General features: G+C 40.7%; 1 protein-coding gene across 1 annotated transcript in view; it reads right to left on the bottom strand.

Annotated features, from left to right (window-relative positions):
• npr2 (natriuretic peptide receptor 2) overlaps nt 1–23534 on the bottom strand; it is a 50154-nt gene that overhangs the window by 10213 nt on the left and 16407 nt on the right. The window contains 10 exon segments of the mRNA XM_084035054.1: nt 2644–2812; nt 5416–5571; nt 5682–5841; nt 6543–6614; nt 7925–8029; nt 10743–10820; nt 11826–11900; nt 13059–13179; nt 20296–20380; nt 21599–21734. Coding sequence (XP_083891180.1) covers nt 2644–2812; nt 5416–5571; nt 5682–5841; nt 6543–6614; nt 7925–8029; nt 10743–10820; nt 11826–11900; nt 13059–13179; nt 20296–20380; nt 21599–21734 — 1157 coding nt within the window.

Genomic DNA, 23534 nt, shown 5'->3' with positions numbered 1-23534 from the left:
CCCTGTGTGGGATAAACCCAGCCGTTTAATGCTGAATGCCGCGCCCTTCAAGCCCAAGCTCATACACGCAGCAAAAATAACAGCCCATCCATCACGTCATGTCAACAAACATACATTTACCTAATGAAAATAACCGGCAAACAGAGCATTAAGGCACAGGCCTCAGTGGTGAAGGGCCCGGCACACAGGAGGAGGTGCTTTGCATGCCGCTGTCAAGAGCATCCTTGAGTGCTTCTGAGGATGTCAATCATCGGGGCTCTCTGCTCCGAGCCGCCACAAATGGAAAGCTATACATCACCGGGCTCGTCCTGCATTGACTTACACGGCCAACGGAGGAGAGGTCAGGCTGAGAGGAAAAACACACCAGCCACACGGACCTGTTTATAGAGTCCCTTCCACACCACCTGTTTCGTGATCGCTGCTCCAACAAAATACACACATGTGGAGTTTTGTACAGCTGTCATGCAAATTCTGCAGCGTTTCTAACTTAGTCCATTTATGTGCTCTAACTGTTTTGGAAACTCTTCCTCGTTTGTGAGGTGAAAGTCTGGCATCCACGACTCCACTGAGAACAGCAACCTTATCATGTAGAAAAAAAGACACTTCGCAGTCACATCTCTGTGTGAATATTGTTTGTCCTTGAGGTTCAAGGACCAACAGTCAACATGCAATACAGTATCTCACAAAGATATGCAGCATATGGTTATGTTGATTTAACAACAATGTAGCTCATGAATGGAAAGGTCTTTCACAAACAGCTCTCACAAACCTGACATCAGAGCGGCCTTGAACACGCCGACAAGGAGGCGACATTAATGTACTTCGATGAAAACAGTAAAGGCAATGAATGAAATCTTCACTGTGATGGATTACTTGTTTTAATCTCCTGGCAAATCTCTGCTAGCTGATTTGCTTCGAGACTCTGACTAAACAGCCCAGTTGAGTGTTGTCCTGTGCTGATTGAAAAGGGCCCTTAAAAGATAACAGTGAGTTCCTTTGAAATTATGAATAATAATTCAATTGCATAACAAGTTCCAGCAGGAATGAAATGTCTGGTGCATTTACAGGCTGAATCAAAGGTAACCATATGATCGAGGTCCAGTTTGGTCTCCTGCAGTCTCTACAATAGAGGTCGAGACTAAAGGAACTGTAATTGGTGATCTTGGGCTTCTTGTGATTTCTCCTACGGTCTCGGTGGAAGTTGTTGATTGTGAGGTCGACATCGGGCACGGCCATTTTCTCCTTTTCAATAACACACGTCTAGCAAAGCCATTCCACTGCACGCCTCCTGCTCACCGTGATTGTCTCTCTCTATGTCGAATGAAAGAATGTCAACATGATTGCTTTGGCTGTTGATTGAACTGCAAACGGTGTCCGACAATGCAAAACAATAACCATACAGAACCAAAGCTCAACATAGCCAGTATGGCACAACTGTCCAGTGTCAACGAGGGGAAAGCGGCACTAAAGTAAACAAGTATTATTACGTGATACAACCACACCATGTTGGCGGCAGAAAGCTCAGAGATGCTATTCAGTGTAATGGACTGTGAACAGTGTTTTGATGTGCATGTCTCAACTCAGGAAGTTACAGGAAGGTCTACTGCAGCTCGCAGAACATAACCTGTATTCTCAGCGCTCTGCTTTGCCTCCTCGACTCTGATTTTAACCTTTAAATGGGTTAAAATCAGGGTTCAAAAGGGTTAAAAAAAATGAACCCTTTTCCCCCAACATTGTATGTGTAATTGTACGTACAGTATGGCGTTGGCTCGTATGTCATAATTACATGAAAAGACCTCACAATTAAGAGGAAAGATATCATAATTATCAGTCACTGTTTCCATTGTGTCTGCCTGTGTTTGTTTGGTATTTTTACTAAATAATAAAACTGGGAATACATGACTTCTTTATTTTGGTATTTCTTCTGGGGTTTCCTAACACTTTTTATTATTACATCTGTACTTATATATCTGTATTTTACCCTTTCCCAACAGCTCCTACCAGCATCATGTGTTATACATTGTGTATTTCCATGTGGTGTCACTTTGCATCAGCAGATGCTTCATACAGTAACTCTTTCTGACAGAGCTGCCCTACTCCAGGGAAAACATGCCTCCCTTCCTGCGTCGGTCAATCTAAAAGTCAGAACCAAAATATGCAGGAGAATGATTCATGGTATCACTGAAAACAGTACCAGAAACATGGACTCACACGCTCCCTTTTCATAAGCAAACACACGGGGATGGAGAGGCAGCTAAGAGCACTTCCTGTCAAGAGCTGTCTGTCAGGAATTACAAACGGCCTTTTATCTTAAATTGCCTCTGCGGTTTCCAGAACATGATTCGTTCTCCTGTTTGTCTTTTTGAATCTCTCAAACATATCAACTTGCACGGCAGTCAGAGGGACATCAGGTCCTCAGCATGGTCTCCATGTTGAGATCTCAGGGAAGAGTCTGAGAAAGAACTCAACTGTCAAATTATTAAGGATGGAAGTGTTAAATTAATCCTGTGTGCTTCCAGCTCCCCATGTTTTGGAATAATTTAATTCGGTCACAAAACGGCCCATAAAAACGATCAAGGTCTTTCTGAGGTTGTTTCACCGACTCTGTAAGGAGAAGCACTATGAGCCTGTGTGGAGTCTCACTTGTTGAGTTTGGCCACGTAGATCTTGATGTGGCCGAAGTCGGCCCTCTCTGCAGGGTCCTCGGCCCAGCAGCCGTCCATCAGGATGGTCAGCTCCTCCGAGTGGCATCTGCTGTCTGTCGTCGGCCGAAAGTACGGCTTCTGACCGTTCCTCACCTTCTGTACGATCTCTGCGAGGAGAGAGGACATTCACGCTGTGTCAAATGCATGTATGTGAGGTGGACAAAATAACTGAAACACCAACATCCTCCATTGTATGTGCTTGAACTAATTACAATATAGTAATATAGTTTACAATATAAGTTTGTTCAGGGCCATGTGAAGTGGCAACATGTTACAATGAGGATGGGCCCTCCCAAACCAAACCCTGCTGAGGGCACCCAAAAGTCAAGTACTGGCTCTCCGGCCCATGTGTTGTGTTTCCTGCCACTGAAGAGGAATAAATCTGGTTCATGGACTATGCCGGCGGTTTTCAGGCTTGCTGATGCTAACGCAACCAGCAGCCATGTGTGAGAGGCACAGACGGGGCTACAGTTATCCGGTGTGCTGCTGTTTATACGAGGTGCAGCAGCTGACATATGGAATAGACTTCAGAGTCTATTTTGTTACCGTTACTGACGGGCCAGAGAACCAAACTGTCCAACTGTGAACAGAAAAGGCTGTTTTTACACACAATATATGTAAAAATACTTTCCAATAGGCTTTATCTCATCTTTTCTTTGTAATATTTTCAGTTTAGTTAGTTTAGTTTTGAGGTTTCTTCATACACAAATTAAAAGTCTGACTAAAAAGACATGAATGCTGATTACCAGCCGTGAGAGCGTGTTTCAGCGTGTGCGTGTGTGACTCAAGTGTTTCTATATTTACACAACATCTGCAGCTGAAAACAGTTAGTGAGCTTGTAGTTAACTAATAACTGCTAACTGGTCTCATGTTGCCATTACAGTGTTGCTTATTTCTCTGCAGGGAACTCTGCATGGCATCTGAATTTCCCTCAGGTTTTTGCTGTGCTATTCTCTGTGACTGCTGAACCCAGTAAATATTCAAACCGAGATTACTATTTTCAGTAATATTGATATACTTTCGAAAGCTCTGCATTTCTGTTAATGTGCTATTTCTGCAGGATGAGCATCATATAGTCAACATTGCAGATTTATCCTCTTTGATGCATTAAACATATACATTGAAAAGATTGAGAGTTTGCTTCAACATGCTCTCCTTTTCTGTTATTGGTATAATCAGAAAAGTAATTTTTAAACCACAAAATTACACATCCAGACCCTAGAGAACAGGTGCAGGCTTTCGCTGTGCTCAGCTTGTTAATGGATAATTATCAGGCCCTCGTACAATCAGGATCGAGCGTGACAGTGAATAAAAGGCTAATCAAAGGCATCACATGGAGCAAGCGCCCGGGGAGGGTTGAACTCCTGATTTTGCATCGCTTTAGAAGTTTTTCCCACTGTCACTAAGCAGAAACAGCAGTAAAAGTGCACGCTGGTGAAGAAACCACAACATGTGTGCAGGAAACTGAAGAGCCAAAGTGTCAGAACTGATTAAGCTTTAAGCTTTTTTTGTCTTAGTTAACTTCAGAAGATAACAATGTGTTGTCCAGAGAGAGAAAGCTACTGCAAATCATAAAATCTCTGAAGAAGGCTGTTGACCAAAGATATAACATTCAAAATAATTATGTCGTATTGGCATTAAGCCCTGAGCAATCATGAGCTACTGTCTGGCAGTGGGTTTTTTTAATCTCCACCAGGCATGAATCCTGGGGGGATCAAGAGTCTGTTTGTCTGTCTGTTCGAAGCTAATCTCGCATACTATTACACCCATCAGGCTAATATTTTATTTGCTCATTTATGACTGTATGCTCAAGATTCACAATGTTTGACTGATGACTCCTCTTAACCATCAATGTGTATAGAAGGCATCGTTGGTTTCAATCGTTCTTCAAGTCCACACACGTCAAAAACAGAGACATTTCTAAAGGGAATTTGATAACGAGGGACAAAATCCATTATTTCTGTGTAAAAAAATAAATTCAAAAGTTCATCTTAAGTCACTGTGATGCTTCAACAGTAAAATCACAAAAATCAAGAGGATATCTTTCAAATCATCATTTAATTGTCTTTATAGGACCAGATGTCCTTTTTGTGATGGGTGTTTTTTCCTCATTGCTGACAAGCAGAGGAGGGACAGCAATGAACGTTTTGGATGATACCCATTTGTCTAACTTAGACTGCTGAAGCCTCAAATTAGCTTTGGTCGACCTCTTGAATTCATATTTCATAGAACTATTTCGCTCCATTTTGTCCCCCAATCACTTGAACGTGCTTTAGGATGGGGAGTCTTTGCAGCCGAGGACAATAATCAAAGTGACCAACAGGGCTTTCTCTCTACATATATGGTGAGTTTTAATTTGCAAGATGAAAATGTGAACCTATCCTTTAAGGTAAAGTGGGCAAATACCTGGCGGCCAGACAAGCTGTCATGGAGGGCCTTGATGTGTCTGACCATACCAAGGTCCCCTTTGAAATCTCAGTGAAAAGCCAATGAATGAAGTTCCTATTATCCAGTCTCCGTCTGCACAAACACTTCTCAGACTGGGTTCTAATAAAGAAGCTTCATAATGTTACAGAGATATGGTTTACTCCGTGAATTTCTGACACAAAACATGTTTCTGCCGATTTATTGGTGTGATTAACTTTTCTTCAGTGTCGATGTTTTACATGTTAGTCAGCTGCATGTTTGATTTCCTTTAAATTGTGTTTACCTTTGGGGCTGAGGTCCATGCCTTCTACATAAAAAGGTCCATTCCTCAGGGCGATTTCCTGCAGTATGATGCCAAAACTGTACACGTCACCCTTCTGAGTTCCTTGAGGAGGATGGCGGTCGTATATGAGCAGCTCGGGAGCCGTCCAAAGCTTCTCTGATAAATCAACAGAGAGAAAGCACTCGTGAAATATCTGCAGCGCAACAGCCGACGTTTTGTGAATGATAAGATTCAGCGCTGGAACCGAATACATGAACTCCACTTACTAGCATAGAGTGCGTGCGAGTCGTCGTTTTCGCAGGACGAGCGGAAGCTGGCCAAGCCATAATCCGTGATTTTCAGAACAAATCGACTGTCCACCACGCAATTAGATGACTTCAGATTTCCATGGCAGCCAATGTAGCTGTTGTGGAGATAGTTCATTCCCTGGTGGAGAGGAGCGTAAGTCAGGCATTAAGGGGTGTTCTCTCTCTCTCCGATTTTTTTCCTCCACAGCAAATCATACATGAAAACACACAAATCCAGACATATGGAAATAATATGCTCTGACAAGTGGATGTATGCTGAAGGTTTAGAAAAGAGGCCGCGTTTCAAGGACGCCACGGTCACGGGGGAGTTTCTGTGAAATTACTGTTAATTCCTTTGGGAAAGGGACGGTGGGTAGTGAATGTACTCGTGTTCAATATTTAGTGGAAACGGTGACTCAAACATCCCTCAGAGCTCCACCACTGCCTCTTCTCTGCAGAGCGCTGCTATCTGCGTGGAGAAGTTTAGCCGGAGCGCTTCGTCACACACAGAGTTCAATATGGAATCCGTCCGAGAGACAATGAGCTTCTCTGTGAGGACGGATTGAAAATAATCTTCTGAAGTAAATCCATGATTAGTTTTGATTAATCTGGAAGGAAATGTTTACCAAAGTTTATGATTATGTTTCTCTCCTCCTTTAAACAGCAGTGTTTACTTCAAGCACTGTACTGTGTGTGTTGGTCCCTCTTAACACTGCCTCAACATGTGAAACCATGGCAACCGATTTTTAGTGTTAAAGGAAGCATCTTATTTAACATTGAAAAGGGACTTCCACCCACAACATTTCTATAAAATCATCATATGAATTGATCGCCACGCACCTTCACTATGTCATTGATCAGCGAGTAGCGGAACATCCAGTCCAGGTTGATGCTCTCATTCTCCAAAATGTCCTGAAAAAACAAATAAAAATACAGATAAAAAAGAGTACAAAATGTCAAATCTTTTCCAAGAGCCTCTCATCAGCCAGGACAGCCCCAATATTTATTTTGGGCCTGAACACAGATCCACCTCCAGATACCATTCTTTTTCACCCACGGGGTCACACATCTGGCCCGACAGGACGTTACCCTTGAATGCCCCGCAGCCGCACAGTTACTGGAATCCAGGTCCAGCTTTGACATGCAGCCACATCAGCTGCAGCTAGCGGCCTTTAACAGGCTCTCTTTAAGTGTGACTGATGAAGACCACGGCTGATTTTCCCATCGTTCTACAGCTCGTCCATTTTAAGAAGTCGCTGGCATGTCGGGAACACAGAGTGCAGGCCAACATCAAGTTCACTTAAGACATCAAGCGCTTTGTTTTGGAATTAAAATATATACAAATGGCAAAAGATTGAATGTGACACAAAGACAAAAATGTGCCACACTTTGAAGATGAGCTCCCCACGTTACTGTAAGCTAACTAGACTAAATACGGTGAGTTTCCTTTGGTGCTGCAGAGCTCGGGACAAACACTGCCAGGAATAGCACTTTGATGACATTCACTATGCTAAAAACAGTTCACTCTCAGTGTGCTGCAACAAGAAAAGTCCATTAGTTGGCTTATGTTAGAAACTTTTCTTTCAGTGATTAGTTAGGATGCACATTAATGTGTCAAACACTTAGCAACTTCAGTTTATTTCCAAGTACAAAACTCCCGCATGACAAAAGCAAAGCTAAGGACATTGTATTACGTCATTACAGAAGTTACATTATGAATGCTTCAAGTCAAAAACTGTTGAATGAAATTGAGTGGGAAGTTTGGTAATGAGCCACAAAATGTGCTCTTTGCTTGAATGTAAAAGCAATAAATATATATAGGGCTGCAAATAATTTTCATGACAGATTAATTCATTCTTTTGAATCTGTAAAATAGTGAAAATGATGTGACATTTAAATTGCTTGTTTTTTTCCCTGACAGTCCGTAACTCAAATATACTCTATTCTCATTCATATAAAACAAAGAGTTTATCCTCACATTGTTGATGACTTTCCTAAAATATCAAACTATTGCTTTCATTTTCTTTTAATTGACTGAATTCTAATCCGTTATTTAATCAACGTAGAAGAATGTGCAGCCGTTTGCAGAGGGAGGCTTTTAATTGGCTTTTATTTTTTTAAGGAGACGTTGCCTTGTCATTTATTTATCGCCTGATTAAGGCAGAATATCATTATATATACATATACAGATACTGTTGTTGTTTTCTTCACAAACACATTACCTGCAGGCTGCCTCTGGGACAGTACTCTGTTACGATGCAGATGTTGGGAGGGTCAATGCAGGCTCCGATGAACCTGGTTAGATGGTTGAACTGAACGTCTCTCATCTGAAAATAACCACACAAACACACTGCAACTGTGAGTGAAACTCTTTCCAAACATCACATTCCCAAACCCCATGGAAACAGAGGACGGGGGGGAGAGGACTGACGGTCCATTTATATACAAAGTTTTGAGAATAACGCTGCCAGGAGTTCATCAAAATAGTCTATTTGCAGTCGGCTAGCTGGCACGCTGTCTTTTTCTACGTGTTGAGGCGCATTCCTGCTTAGGGCACCCTGTTGAAACATGTGCATGTGCATAAATTGCCCTTGGAGGTTATGAATGAGCCTGTGTGCTAAGGATGATGAAAAAAAAAAAACACACGTTGAGGTGTTGAGAGGGTGTTCAGAGCAGGAATATCAGAGCGGAGCCGACAGAACGTGTAAAACTTGTCTACATGGAAAATAATCGCTAATCACACACTAGTTTAACGATACAAAACATGTTCGAGGCCAAGTGATTAAGACAGAACACTGTTTTATAGAAACAAGCTACACGGACGGCCTCCTCCGAGAGAATCTTTCTGCAGCCAGCAGGAAGCCTCAAACAGAGGTTTTCACAGTTAAACGGTGTACTTTCCTCCTTTGAGCACACACTGAGTGACAGCCGCTCTCACACCAACACCGGGCAGTTAGTCGCTCCTGTTTCATGGCTCCAGAGATGTTAGCCTACCCTTTGGCCTATATAATTTCCCCTGCTGCACACTGGGGTGGAGGGGGAGGAGACCCACCACGGGGGAGGAGAGAGCGCTGGAAGACAAGTGGTTAAGTTTCCACTGGCAGGCCCGTCTCTTCCCCCATCTGGTTGGCTTTTGAACGAGCTGAGGTTTGACAGCCGATCAGGCCCCCGGGGCGTCTGAGAGGCTGCCAGCTCAGACAGCAGCCCCTCTCCCATGTGAGCCTGCTGACTGACCAAAAGGCCACAGAGGCATCCAAGGAGCCCAAACTGCCCTCAATGGCCTGCAGCTCACACGAAGGAGCAAAAAACACAGCAAGAGATGTTAAAAGTGAAGAAATGGCCAAAACTCTTCACCACAAGCATCCATCTTGTTCATGAGCACCCATGTAATTTCCGAGTTATGGGTTTCCCTGTGCCACACTGTGTTTCCATCACCAAACCACAAGCATTTCTCTCTGTCAGCTTCCTTATCGCTCTCCCGTAAATATTTCAGACCTTTTCATCACCAGCTGCTGTCGATGATGTTGATGAGTTTAAAGACGTTTAAACTCATCCAACATGCTCATCAGGAGCTAGCCCCCACTTCCTGCACAAAGGTCTAAAATAAAAAGCTCTTATGTCCTCCTGAGTCAAAGGAGATATTGTATGCCAATATTGTGAGACTTTTTAAGAACATGTTGAGAAATCGAACCTCGTTGGAAGGTCTTCCCCCTGCAGGGTTAAGTACAATAATGGTGGTTTAAGTGAGTGAATAAATGATTTGCTGGATACAACTTGTTGAGATGGAGATGTTTTTTTTTTTTATAATTCATCCCCAAGGTCTCTGCACATGGCTCTCGTCACAGAAAACACGCATCAAGTATTTTGAGTGAAATGCCAGAAGTGGAGCTAAAAATAAAACGTTTGTCCCATAGACGAAAGTTCATGAGGTCATTCAAAGAAAAGTGTTCCTCCTCGGGGCTGCAGTAATGAGCTCTGCAAATGTAATTGCTTCCAATTAAATGCTGATGTTTGCTTTGTATTCACTGAAATCTGAATTCATCCTCTGGGGACCAGGATGCTCCGTCCTGATAAAAAATGCCGCTCTGGGCTTAGAGCAGTGTCAGTGCAGGGGACAGGGAGGGGGGCGGGGAGGGGGGACAACCGGGCCTCAGCACGGTACAGATCAACTAGCCCTAGTTTGAGTCCTAAACCTGTATTAACTGATCTTTTGGCCACTTGGGGGAAGCAACATATTGACATATCATCAAATTTTAAATTGAAATGGCGAACTTGTTAGCCTTTTTAATGTCAGTTCAATATGCATTCTCTTCTACCTCTGTTTTTGGTCTCCACCAACTTCCTTTAGCTGCTAAATGCTTCACTGTGTTTTTAGAGATTTAGAGAAGAGTTCTGTAACGTTGTGGGCCATAAAACCAAACCAATGAACTGAAAGATGCAGACATGCTTTGTAGGTCTGAGGGGAACTGAAGACTTGGGGGATAATTATTTTGGATTCAACAATCTTTTGCATACAAGTGATATTACTGATTATTGTAGATCTGAGTAAGCAGATGTATAAGCTGTCTGATGTCACAAATAGAGAAAGTGGCCAGTAGAGTGGTACTAACCATAATATGTAGAGGAATGGTAACAAAGTGGTGTAAATGTCTAAATGAAAATAGAGAAATAGCAGTGTGGATTGAACAGTCTAGTTGCCATGACAGTTTGCTCATCCTTGGTAGCAAATCTAGAAGAATCCATTTGATTCTTACGAGGAATTTGATCCATGTTGAACTGTAATTGTAAACCAGTGAAAGGATAATATAAAAAAGCCTTGCAGCTGCACATTGGACCTACTACAGATGATTTAACGATCAATATTAACTGACTGTAAACAGAGGATATTACTCCTTTAAAAACATTCATCAGTGGTCAAAAGTCTTGTTTGTTGTAAAGAATGTAATACTATATAAATGGCTATATAAATCAAATTAAGACAAGGTAATTAGTACAAAATATTTCACTCAACCCTGTAAAAGGATAAATATGGACACTTACATGTTTGAGTTCCAATAAAACCTGTCTGGTCAGCTCTATCCTCTTCTTGTTGACATGCTTGATGGCCACCAGGTTCCCCTGTGTGCAGAGAGAGCCATGAATCCAGTCTGAGGACTAACGTTCACTTTATACAAGGCTTTTTATGAAGACATTTTAGACCACGACAAGAATGCAATTGGCACTAGATGTAAATAAGGCATGAGAAAAAAAAAAGAAAATCAATAGCGACATAAATAGTGGAAACAAGGACCATTAAAATGCAGAGAGGGAATCAAGCATCATTCTGAGGAGAGAACAGCATCTTGCAGTACAGCCTCCAGGTACATTCGGGGCCTATTTCAGTCAGCTGCTGCAGAAGAAGAATCGTATCTGTCGCTTTGATATGTGAGGATCAGTAACGGAAGGAAGCAACGTGAATATCTCAGAGCAGCAGACGTGACGCTGTTGTCGCAACGATATGAAACCAGTTCACGTGTGAGTCAATGTGGCGGCTGTAACTTCTACTCAAAAGGAAATACACCATTGATGATGGTCGCCATATGTATGAGAGCACATCCATTTGCCTTCTGACTGAATAAAAAACATTTCAGAGGTGATTTTCCAGTATTTGGTTGTCGATGCTCTCTCTGTGTGAGGGTGTCAGATTTAATTACTTCGGCCAGTATTGAATTTGAGAAGTGTACCAGTACCCTTAATGATCCCTGAGGCATTCCAGCTGTACCGTGACATCAGCATTTATTAATAAAACCTGCATCATACAGCTAAACACAAAGACAGCTATCTCATTATTCAGCAGGCTTATTTGTCACATTCCCTCACAGCCCCTCCATCTTAAGCGGATAAATTAACCGCAGCAACAAGTTGATGGCCGTGTCCAGACTGCGAGGCGGGAGTGTAAAAAACAAAGAAAGAAAAAAATTGACGCATTCTACAGCTCACATTAAACTCAACTACCTAAACTCGCCCACACTCCCTCTTTCTCTCTCCTCTCCAGCTCTCCGGCTTTTCTCTGCGAGTGTGCACATGTGTGGGTGGGTAAGGAGTGCGCAGGAGTTGAAAATGTCAGAACTCACTAAGCCTTACCTTAAAATAGCCCGTTTTTGCAAATAGCTGATATTTTCCATGGGCAGTTATCAAGGAGCCATAGCTGGAGCCTCTCTGAGAAGGTGCAAAGGAGTGATGAGAAGAGAAAAAAGTCAGTTAGCGTCGGTTAGATTAAAGCAAAGAGGATTAAATATTTTACATTTGAGACCATTTCCACTTCACTGCAACACAGCTTCCTAAAAAGCATTCGTCCACTGACATCCTCCATCCAAAACACCTTCCTCTGTCAAACACAAAATTGCCTTTCACTTATGTTTGAGAAAATAAACGTGTTTCCAGTTTTTATAACACCAACTGAAGTCCTTGGGCAAATGTCTGCAGTGCAACACAGAGTGAATAAAAAAAAAATCAAGTGGGCGCAGTGTATAACAGACAGGCAGCACAGTCAACTACACATTTGTATAGAATGCTAATGTTGGCAACACATGGAGCTGGAAAATACATCGGTCTGGAAAATGACTGTGTTTTCCACGTGCACATGAGACCGGGAATCGGACGGAAAAGCAGTAATGAAAAAGGTGTGTGCATGTGCTTTTCATGAACGCTTGCACGTGTGGGATGAAAAACACAAGCCCGAAGGAGATGCATTAGCCCTCAGACAACAGAACCTGATACTGGAAGAACGTGATGAGGTATTATATATGTAGGGACCGGAGCCAGACGGGGGCTTATTTTAACAATCATTTAATATGTGTCTGCCACCGCCAAACCCAGCCACCTTCAATAAACCACTGGGAAAGCTTTCAGGAATGTGTGAACCAACAAAGGATTTGGACTCTTCTCAGGGCCGCAGCTTTGCTTCTTTTTTTTTTAAAAGAAAAATCTCCAACTGCATTTTGATACACAGCACACAGCGTGGCGTCAGGGTGAAGCTCTAAACTTCAAACACGACGTTGGCGTTCCTGGCGAGTCTGATTTTACAACAGCGACATCTCGGGACTGATAAACAGTCCCGTGTGAATGAAAGCTGAGGAGCCTGTTTTGAGTCTTTCCTGCTGGCAGACATGACAACGTCACCTGCCAGAAGAACAACAGCTTAGTCTCACGTCAAGCCAGCCGCACTGATGGAATAAAAGGAGATATAAAGCTCAGTGATGCCAGCTTTAATATGAGTCTTTAATTCTCTGAAGCCACTTTGGTACGTTTGTGTTCTGTCACCTCACCTGCACATTTGTATTATATTTGGTCTTGGAGTTTGAGAAGATAATCTACCTGCGACAGGGTGAGCCGACTGCCGGCTCGCTTGTGGTATTTATTGGGGCTCTCGAACTGAAGGTCCTCCCACCGAATCCTCCACAGCATTCCAGCCAGCTCTTTCTCCAGCTTCAGTTTCCTGCAAAAAAGGGGAAAAACCAGGTGGTGAGATCAACAAGGACAGCAGCACAAAGAACAGAGGAACAATCTCACATAAAGTGTATTGGGCTGACGGTTGTGGCGGAAGCGTGAGCGAGCTGATGTTTTTACCACAGAGTTGTGACTTTGGGGACTTGAATCTCAACCCTCTGCCGACAGCTGGGCCTTTCTCATTTCACTTTTTATACACACGGGATAAATGAATTAACATCGTTCAGAGGCGAGGTGGTCCGTTGCCTCATGGTTTTATTTTTGAGGAATAAGTAATAATTTGGATTTCATCTGGCAAGTCACCTCAAACCAAGAATGGATTGCTCTATTTGTGCGGTATCTCCATCTTTCGGGCAGCCCTTCCTGAGATAGCGGTCCGATAGCAGATCTGATTACAGAAGCGTTTACATGCAGTGACTGTACGTGTGTATATTTATGCAGACTTGTGTGTTTTAGATTTTAATTTCACTGGGCCGTGCTCTACTTGTTCAATTTTGATGTGTAAAAACACATTTTTTTGTAGTCCCAGACAAAGGGCTCTTTCCTTTTAAATACATGATGGAATATGCAACAACATTACACTGTAAACACCCATACTGGAATAAACAGATTTAAAATTTGTAACTTTATAAAAGAAAAAATCAAATACATTTTCAGTCTGAAATCATTATTGGAACTGAAATCAAGAGTAGATAGTAAAATCCTTCTTCCTTCTTCTACTTTAAATGAATAGTTTTTGAATCGGTGGTCTTTTCCTCCGACCAAAGTGAAAAACAATGAGGAAAATTAGAATCCACTCACACATTCTTTATTTTTAACAAACTCACTGGGAGCGGACTCAGATGTCCTAACATTATCTCCGTGCTGCGAACACTGGCACAAATATAACTCCCAACTCAATCACTGTAAAAATAATGTTTCCTTTAAAACTGAGAGATTGGAAGTTACTGCAGCAGTATGATCGGTCATCATAAATGTTTTAAATTTATTTTGCGGTATTCTTTCATTGTTTTATTGCAAAGAGCTTAAATGTGCAAAAACAAGCACAAAACAAAATAAATGTGGCAGAAATGTTTGGCTCTAAAACTCATATAGCATGAGATTGAATATAGAGGAAGTAATGCACCGTGTTTATCATTTATATGTGTTCGCCATTGAATTTGAATCCTTTTTCAAACAAATCGTTTCCAACGGCCGTTGCCTCAAAGATACAAATAGAATAGAAAAGAATGCATTTATTGTCATTGGAAAATGTACGACAGGATTTGCTGTGCATCACCAAAACGTAGACTCATACACATAAACACACACACACACACACACACACACACACACACACACACACACACACACACACTTTATAAATAATACAAATCTAATGACAGACAAATAAAGGGAACTGTGCACATAAAAGCTGATAAAAGCTGATACCAATGACACAACTGTGGAACTGACACAAAATTCAGTATTTCATGTTCAGACTTGAAGACATTGGGACTGAAAATACAATAAGTAAAATATGGTTAACCAAAGTTTTGACTACAGTAACACAAACCTTGGCATTTTGAAATGTATAGCAGTGGTGGAACACATGCTGCGTTGATTTATGAGTGCGTACGTCTTGTAAAAAGAACTTGAACTGTGTTTTTTATTCAGCGGCTTTACTGAGTGAGCAGGTGATTTAGTGTTTTGTATGTAAAGATGAGACACTTCTTTGTCAAAAGGCAAACATTTGGTGAGTCAGTGTGACTGTGTTTTTGTAGTTTTGTAGATTGAAATCTGTTGTGAGGCAAATAAATCGTAAAACAAACTTGTTGAGTGCAGAAATGTTTTAAAGCTATTCATGAACAAACTGCAGGAGGCTAAAGTTCACATAACACGGTTTAAAGTTTTTGTATTAAAGGAACTTTGTGTAGCATTTAGTGGGATTTTATTGACAGAAATTGAATATCACATTCATAACTATGTTGTCATTAGTGTATAATCACCTAAAACTAACAATTGCTGTGTTTTTGTTACAATACAACGAGCCAATAATAACTGAATAGGGAGCGGGTCCTCTTCATGGAGTTACCCTTTTGCATTCAACAACCGTGACAGTTGTGTTGTGTTATTTAACATAATATTGCATTGCTTACATTTCAAATTATTATTACAGTATGTTAGATAAGGTCATGGCGTGTTATAGAGCACTGCAGGAAGTAGTCCAACCCCCAGAAATTAGTTGAACTTCCTGTTCCATCGTCTTAAAGTCAATGTTTTTTTGGTTAGATTTCTGAAATAAAGGTCTGTGCCCAAGCTGAAGTGCTTTTATCATTTTGGGCTCCAATAAAATACGTGAGTAAAATCCCTTCTTGAAAACTTTGAATCTTTTACATTTCTTGGCTAAATAAGACGTCATCACAGCAAATACTTTAATTTTGGATCCAAATCCCACATTATTATTAACTCATGGAAAAGGCAGAGGTCTGTGAGTTTCTTACCCCGAATGTTTTTACAGTACGTTAATGCTATATCAGCATTATAATAATATTTTACGCTGAGTTAGGTTATATTATGTCATGTAAGGTCCCATCTTGTTTACAATGCATTGTCTAAGGTTTGCTATGTTATATTAAGTTGTGTTGTTAGGTTAGTTTAGTGAATGCTATGCTGAGGGTTATTAAAAAAACACAAAAAACAATAAATTAATTAATTTAGCCCAGTCAATTTTAATTTACCATATGAAGCAATATTATTATTAGATCCTTATCTCTCATTCACTCTGTTTTTCCCCGCTGATCACCGCTCTATGAATCAAAGTGGATAGGAACTGCTCCACAACTGCAAACAACCTCCAGCTGTCTGCACAGCCAAACCAGATGATTTAATCTAGTCATTGTCATTGTCTAGTCAGTGATATTTTCGACACTTTTCAAGTGTTTTTATTGTTTGTTTATCATCAGTCTGACTGGCAAACACAGAGCACCACAGAGGGGGAGAGGCGTTCTGGCAAATAAACATTTCAAAAAGGAGCTGCTGTGTCTGTAAAGCAAAATATTAATCTATTAGTACAGAGTCTGGACGTGTGTGTGTGTGTGTGTGTTTGAGGGGGGGGGGGGGGGGGGGATTTTCAGTTTTAAACACTTGAAATGAAAAACGAGCAGAGGCCATACATTCCAACCCAATCTAAAAGGTGTAAAACACTTCCAGATGGCTGCAGGAAATTATTGCAGCGTCCGCATATCACCGCATTTTAGCCTTTCCCCGAACCATCTCACTCGGCCTCAAAAGTGGCTCCTTTTTTTAAGAATTAGTTTTTCACCAGGGACAAACTGTGTAGTTGGACAGCCCTGGACGTTAAAGGGGATTCTGATGCTTGTTTGTTTCTACAAATACTCAATGCCATGCTGATGTGCAACCATTTTGAGGGCAGGAAACACCATTTAACCGCTGGTGCCCTCCAACCCCGTCCACCTCCACCACCAAAAAAAAGAAGGTATTTTTCTATTTAAGGAGCCTCGTTTAGAGACCTCTGGCAGCCAGAGGGGCAAAGTGTGGGGCTCCACACTGGGCCTATTGTTTCATAAGTCCCATATGTGAATACCTCAGCTGGACCAACCCCTCCATTAAAACAACAGAGCCACTGCTGCTCTGCTCAACATCCCCTCACACTGCTGCCGCACTCCAGACTGCAGACTCTCACTCAAGAAACGGAGAGCTGCCAAACATCCAGGTTAAATCTCCTGAGTGCTGCAGGTTGATATTTAGAAAAGGAGAGAATTATTTGTATTAGATGCACATGTACGCTGTACTTTTTTGCAGAGTAAATAGGCTGAGAAATCACCTGTTTGTCATTGAAATCAACGTTTTGCAACAACATGGTACGAATGCAGGTCACCTGCCTTCAGTTACATACTGGCACTCTTGAAAAGATAATTTTTTTGTCAGGAATTTTTTTTTCATTTTTAAGAAAAAAAAAGACATAAAGACTACAAGACGGAAGACATTCAAATAATTTGTTGCAGCACTTATCTTTTGTTTTTTTTAACCACAAAACAATAAAATGAAACTTTTTTGTTAAATTGTTTATTCATCAAATCTACTATTTTGTAAATTTTACACAGGCAATATTTAGAAGTTGTAGGTTATCATGTCAGAAGAGAGACATATCACCAAAACTACCCAACCAGCGACCCATTTCTGATACAAAACACACCAATAACTTCACAATGTTGGGCTGGCTGCCTCTTGTTATTGCAACTTCTGCCCTGTGAAATAGACTTAAAATATCCCTTCCCCCAGATATTACAAACTTAATTAATACGAGTATAAAATATTTCTCTTTATTACAAAACACATAAGCAGCAGCAAATATATCATGGATAGAACCAATTATATATCTTCTATTACATTTTTCCTATTAAAAATATATAAAATATATAATCATATATCATTCTTAGAAATTGCAACCCCCTATGCATATCAAGTTGAGCTCTGGGTGATCAGCTGATTGATCTGAGAATAACTATTAACAGTGACAAAACTCCAAAGGGTTTTAGTGGTGTTTTTACAGGTCAAGAGGTGAACATGGAGGCCTCTCAGCGGCTGGATGGTCTTAAAGACGGTGTAAACAGCTCTGCTGTCGGCCTCTCTGTCCATCAGCAAAGCTCCACTGGTGTCTGCAAAAACAGGAAGTGATTTGTTAGCCTTTGGTATCAAACAGAGCCGCCACAGAGATACTTCTAACTTCTAGCAATGGTGTATTTAATGCTTTTTACTTGAGAAATAGCTTTCCATATATAAAACTGTCATTTATGTAAATTATGAATCGTTAGACTAGATCGAGGTCAGAAGCAAATGTGCATCACAGAGTTTGCCTGTGTGGTTCCCATAGCAGAAATAGATGCTTGTTGTTGCATCGAATGTCAAACTTGGATACCAGATTTCATTTTAAAGAACTCAAAGAAAAGAAGAGAATATTTCACAAAACTTACTGGCCAAGAGTCCAGGAAAACTAGCTAGCTAGTTAGGAAATCATCCTGTGCTTGTTGAACTGGGAGCTGAAAAAAGAAACAGAGAAGAGAATGTCAGTGTTCAGAATTAAGTCTGCATATAATTATCTGGTAGTTTTATGATATTGCACATGATCATCTCAGATTCAGGTTAAGTGGATTTACCTCAGGCGAATAGCTGCTCCTCCGTCTTTCTTCCACCATTCCTCTGATCAAAATCCATTCTGATTGGCTGGTGATTAACACTTGTTTGTGTTAATAGTCAGTATTAGACAATTGATCAGATAATCGATGTGATTTGTTAGTTAGAGCTGTGTAGTGACACATAAATCATCTCCTCCTTACATAAAAATCATTGTTTACAAGTCATGAAGCTCAGTAACAGCCTATGAAAAGACACCTTTGAAGAATTGATGAAAAAGTGAAAAATAGAAACATGAATTATTTTAATTAGACGCCAATTTCACCCATGAAATTATCCAGAATAAAGTGATCCTTAGCTTAATTGCTAATGGCATGCATGATTAACTTCTTGTGTAATTAAATGAGGCTCAATCTAGCACTCGCAGTGATTTCCATAAACAACACGTAGACTGGGCCACTTGGGACGCAGTAACAACTTCATTTGAATTTGTTTTTACAGCTGAATGCAGAGCACAATGTTACAACCACTGGAAGTGAGGCAGGCAATTACTAATAACTCAAACCTACAACAAGGACAACAAACAATGACACTTTTAAACGCTGAATTACATATAGTACATTTATATTAAATGAAACATTCTAGCTAGAGACAATCTAGATACAGTGCCATAGTCTGTATGGCTTTCTATTAAAGATGAAGCCACCTATGTAGTTACAGTTCTCAACTGGATCTAACTAATGACTCCACTGCAAATCAAATCCATCTTATAACAGTAAGAAAAAGGTGAAAAATGTGATTATTTGAACCTGTCTTTGAATATGAATCTATATTTGCGAGGCTTTAACAAGGATTTAAAAAATACTGAGGTCATGAAGGGCAAATAGATACTAGACTCCAAACAACCTTTTTCCACGTTACATGAATTCTTAAAAGGCCCAGGATTTGTCAGGTGCGGTGTGTAAATATGGCCGAGGCCACCATTTCCATAGCTTCCTCTTGGATACGTCCTTACTATGTGGCGCCTGGACGCCCAACTTAAATGGAAGTTGACATCCAGAAACGTCCCAAACACAGTAATGACATAGTTAGAGGGATTCTTTTTGTATGAGTCAATGCATTGTTTCTCACATAAATCCTTCTCATAGTGCCTGTCATTGTTCGGTAAGATTTTGTAAGTCACATTTAAAAGATAATGAAAGAAAATCTAAAAAGACATGTACGACCTACATGTATTTGTAATTCTAGAATGTAGATAGGAAACAATTCATGACATGACCAAAGTGTCCACGGTCAAGTCGCATCAATTTGATTTTTATAGCTCCATATCACAAATTAGCCTCAGGGCTTTGCGATCTTCACAGCACATGGCACCGTCCATCCTTAAACCCTTATTTTGGATAAATCTCCCAATTCCGTCTTGTCAATATCAATCAGGAAACAACAGAATAAAACACTTGACATTTGATTGACCAAATGTTTGAAACAGTTGCTCTGCATTGGAAACACATTAAAATTACTTCACTTGTCACAAAAACTATGACTTTCAGGACATCAGTAGTGTGTGAATTATTGCAATAGATTGTAATAGTTAGATTAATAGATTGATAGTTTGAAGCCAGCACAAATAAAACGTAACTTAATGAATGTACCAATGATCATTAAGTGAGAATAGCCGAGGAGGTTGTTCTAGGCGTGTATATGAGCTCACTTGACAGCTTAAACACCCTTCGCTGCTGCTTTAACACCGTCACCTGCTGAGCCGTTGCTGTGGCAACAATTGAGTAAATACCACACTGGCACCTATAGCAGCACGACCCATAAATTCTGTTTCAAACATTTCTCTCTCTCGCACTCAGTCTCTCTCTCTCTTGAACTCGGTCTTCAAGAGGAATAAAAAAAAATATCTCTGGGTTTTCAGCTAAAAGTAGCACAGACAGGAAGCATCAGCTCGGCGAATCAAACTCACCTGTAAATGAGGAAACTGGAGATTCCAAAAATGATGAGCGCTAAGCCGGATCCCACAGCTACGATACCCAGAACAGGCAGATGACCTGGAAAACAAGAGTAGAGAGATTCCACACTCAGTTGTCTTTCATATGTTCAACAGATGTCCACATTCATATCTTTGAAAAGAGAGAGAAAAAAAAACAAAAAAAAAAGCACGGTGCTGTTATAAAACACAGCTGTGACTTCCTGAAGTACAGCTGCGGTGCTTCAGCAATCTGTAAACCAGAGTCACACATCTCTGACGTTCCTGAGATGTCGTTAAAACCCTAATGGAGACTATGGAGATTATTCCACCTGCTGAATATCACCGGATGATACTCTTCTGCCACTAATCAACACCTAAAGATCACTTCATTCATGAAATAGTGAAATGAAGGGTGGAATTTAGTCCACATTTTGTGTAGTTGTGTAAATCTATGTTTGTTGACAATAGATGACAATGTAGTTGTAGTTGTCAAATGATTCATTTGATCTTCTCTTACCTAAAATTCCTTAATAAAGCAACCACTAAAGGATTAGTTCAACAATTCTGAATGCACGTCTTTGCTTTCCTTCAAGGTTGAGAAGACTGATACCAACTGCAGTATCAACACAGCTGGAACCCGTTAATATTACATTCCCATACAGCTTAACAGAACATTTCTCTTAAAGAAGGCGACATCCAGGCTCTCAACTCTTCATGACCGAGTCACATTTATTGCTCATCCACTCATTATCCCTCCTTCCTACCAAAATACATTTTTAATTGCAATGGTTTTCCTCTCCAGTTTATCATCTGTGACATTTTCCTCTCAAACTGTCATTCTGTTCATGCAAGACTGTTTCCAGCACTTACTTTTCACGCCACTTGTCATTCAAGCAAATAGTACACCACATAAATTTGCTCTTTCACTTCATTGAGGGATAGAATCGGGATGAAATTGGAGAAAAACAACACATTTATCATCACAGCATCAATGAAAATATCACAAGCCCTGTAGAGATGACAGCGATTAGTGACATTAGTCCATTATAATGTCCATCTAATGCGCAATTCAATCTTACTCGAGTCAAGAGAAAAAAGTGTGCCATTAAGTGTGGCATAACGCTGTACGTGAACTTCCTGTCATAATTCTTTTCATGAAATTTCCAGGAATCGGCATCAGTCAACCTCATATAGCTTGTTTCTAGAGAATCTTTCACTTCAGAAATGGTCTCATCATCCGTAGGTAGGTTAAACTATTAAGTGTGCTGTTAAGACGGATGAGACGGAGTTGACGTACCATCATTGCAGGAGGGGTCGTCTGTGGAAAACACACAGGGGGGGTTATCCAGCGGTGGGCCACCATTGGGCCAGTGGATTCTCTCTGTCTGGGACCAGATGATGTCTTTGGTGGTGCCGTTGTAGTACGCAACAAGCTGCACACACAGAGGGAAATGCTCGTTTAAACAGGTGAAATAAAGCTCACTTCACCGCATGTTCTGAGCAATCTACTATTACTATACATGTATCCATTTATTGTTTAGCTATGATTTGTCGTGCAACCATATTGCCTGGTAACTTCAGAATAAAGACTAAACAAGAAAGTTCATGAACGTATTTCCCAAAAGGTCATGTAGGATATAACTACAGCAGTAATCAATTATCTCAAGATCTCAACTTAATTATGTTGTTACCTCACATTTAAATATTTTCTTGTAATCACAATATTTCGAGAGAGTCATTGAATTAACCCAAGATGATGTAGAGGTCAAAGGTCTTAAGTCTCCATCATTGCCCTTACTTCTACGACACAAGCAGAGTTTGACCAACATCCTGAATAGCTCGTATGTGTGCAAGTGAGCTTTATTTTGACGGTACAGCTTCACAAGCAGCATCTGTTGTCCTGCAGTGAAACACGACTCCTGTGTTTCTAACTAGCTGGAGGGGTTTTTAGGTTATCCAGCCATGCCCCCCCGTCTGTCGTCTCATCTCTGCTGAAACCTTGAAGGCTGTCACCTGACGGAGGGTCGAGGAAACAATGCAGAATGTGGCGGGTCAAGGGGAGCTCCTTCTGAAATAGCTGTAGCATCTCAGCATCTCAGCTCCTCCGTCTACTGCAGATCTCCCCCGACACCTCACTTCATGCTAGTGCTCACTCTTAAAACCTCTATTTCCTTTAAGTCTGTTAGCTTCATTATATACTGTAATATACAGTAACTCCACCAATTTACACACACGTTGTTTACAGGTCTTGAGGAGTTTAATTTTGGGGGGCTGTGGAATTAATATAGAGCATGTCCACATTTTGTAGGTTAACTTTCGTCCTCACAGAAATAAGATTTGTAAACTGAGATTACAGAATCGTCATGCCATGTGTACAGATGTGTAAAACACATGTTCATCCACTGTGGAACAATGTAGTAATGTCATAACATTTCATTGTGGTTATCATATTATTTAGCCATGTGTCATGATTGCAGATTTGTTTCCATCTCAGTTGTTATGATGTCCATAGTAATGTCAATCAAACAGCAACGTCTCCATTTTGAAAAGGAGCATGAAGGAGTGTCTTTCTTCTGTAAATGTTAACGTAAAATGGAGTCATGAATTTAACAATTAACATGACGAGGACAAACAAAACAAAATGTGTCTAGACAGTTTTCCATCAAAGTAATTTTGATATTGATATTCTATTCTATTCAGCAGTCTGAGATGCTGAAACCTGAAACCAACCTGCAATGTTTTCCTCTAAGCTGCCGGCTACTCGGGTCAATGGACCATATAAATGGACCAATTAAAAACCAAGGATAAATTAGACCAGGAAGTCACGCTGACAGCCTCTGAGGGCCGCTATGAAATTCTAACTGAAGTCTAAAACTAACCCACTTCGTCTACCCTCAGAGGTAAAAAAAAAAATACACACTGGTGCAGTTCACAGCAGTGTTTGCAGAGCGCAACATACACAAATATTTTCATTGGACTGTGAAGGAAATTTGAGGTTTTATGCATCTTATCATTAAAGAAGTCACGACCAACAGAATACGTCCCAGATAGTAATATCCATTTGCTTTCATTGCATCAAAGGCGAGCGAAAGCTGAGGTTTTAAACAAATATGCTGAAAAGAATTTAGACATTTAAATTAGTAAGTAGAGGCACATTAACTGATTGAGATCTGCATTGTTTTCCTGTAGCAGTGAGCACTGAAAACTGTCAAGCACCAAAAGCTGGCATTTAA

Source organism: Eutrigla gurnardus, assembly GCF_963514095.1.
Source record: "Eutrigla gurnardus genome assembly, chromosome: 19".
In the NCBI taxonomy this organism is placed as follows: domain Eukaryota; kingdom Metazoa; phylum Chordata; class Actinopteri; order Perciformes; family Triglidae; genus Eutrigla; species Eutrigla gurnardus.
This window is presented reverse-complemented; position numbering and strand designations above follow the sequence as displayed.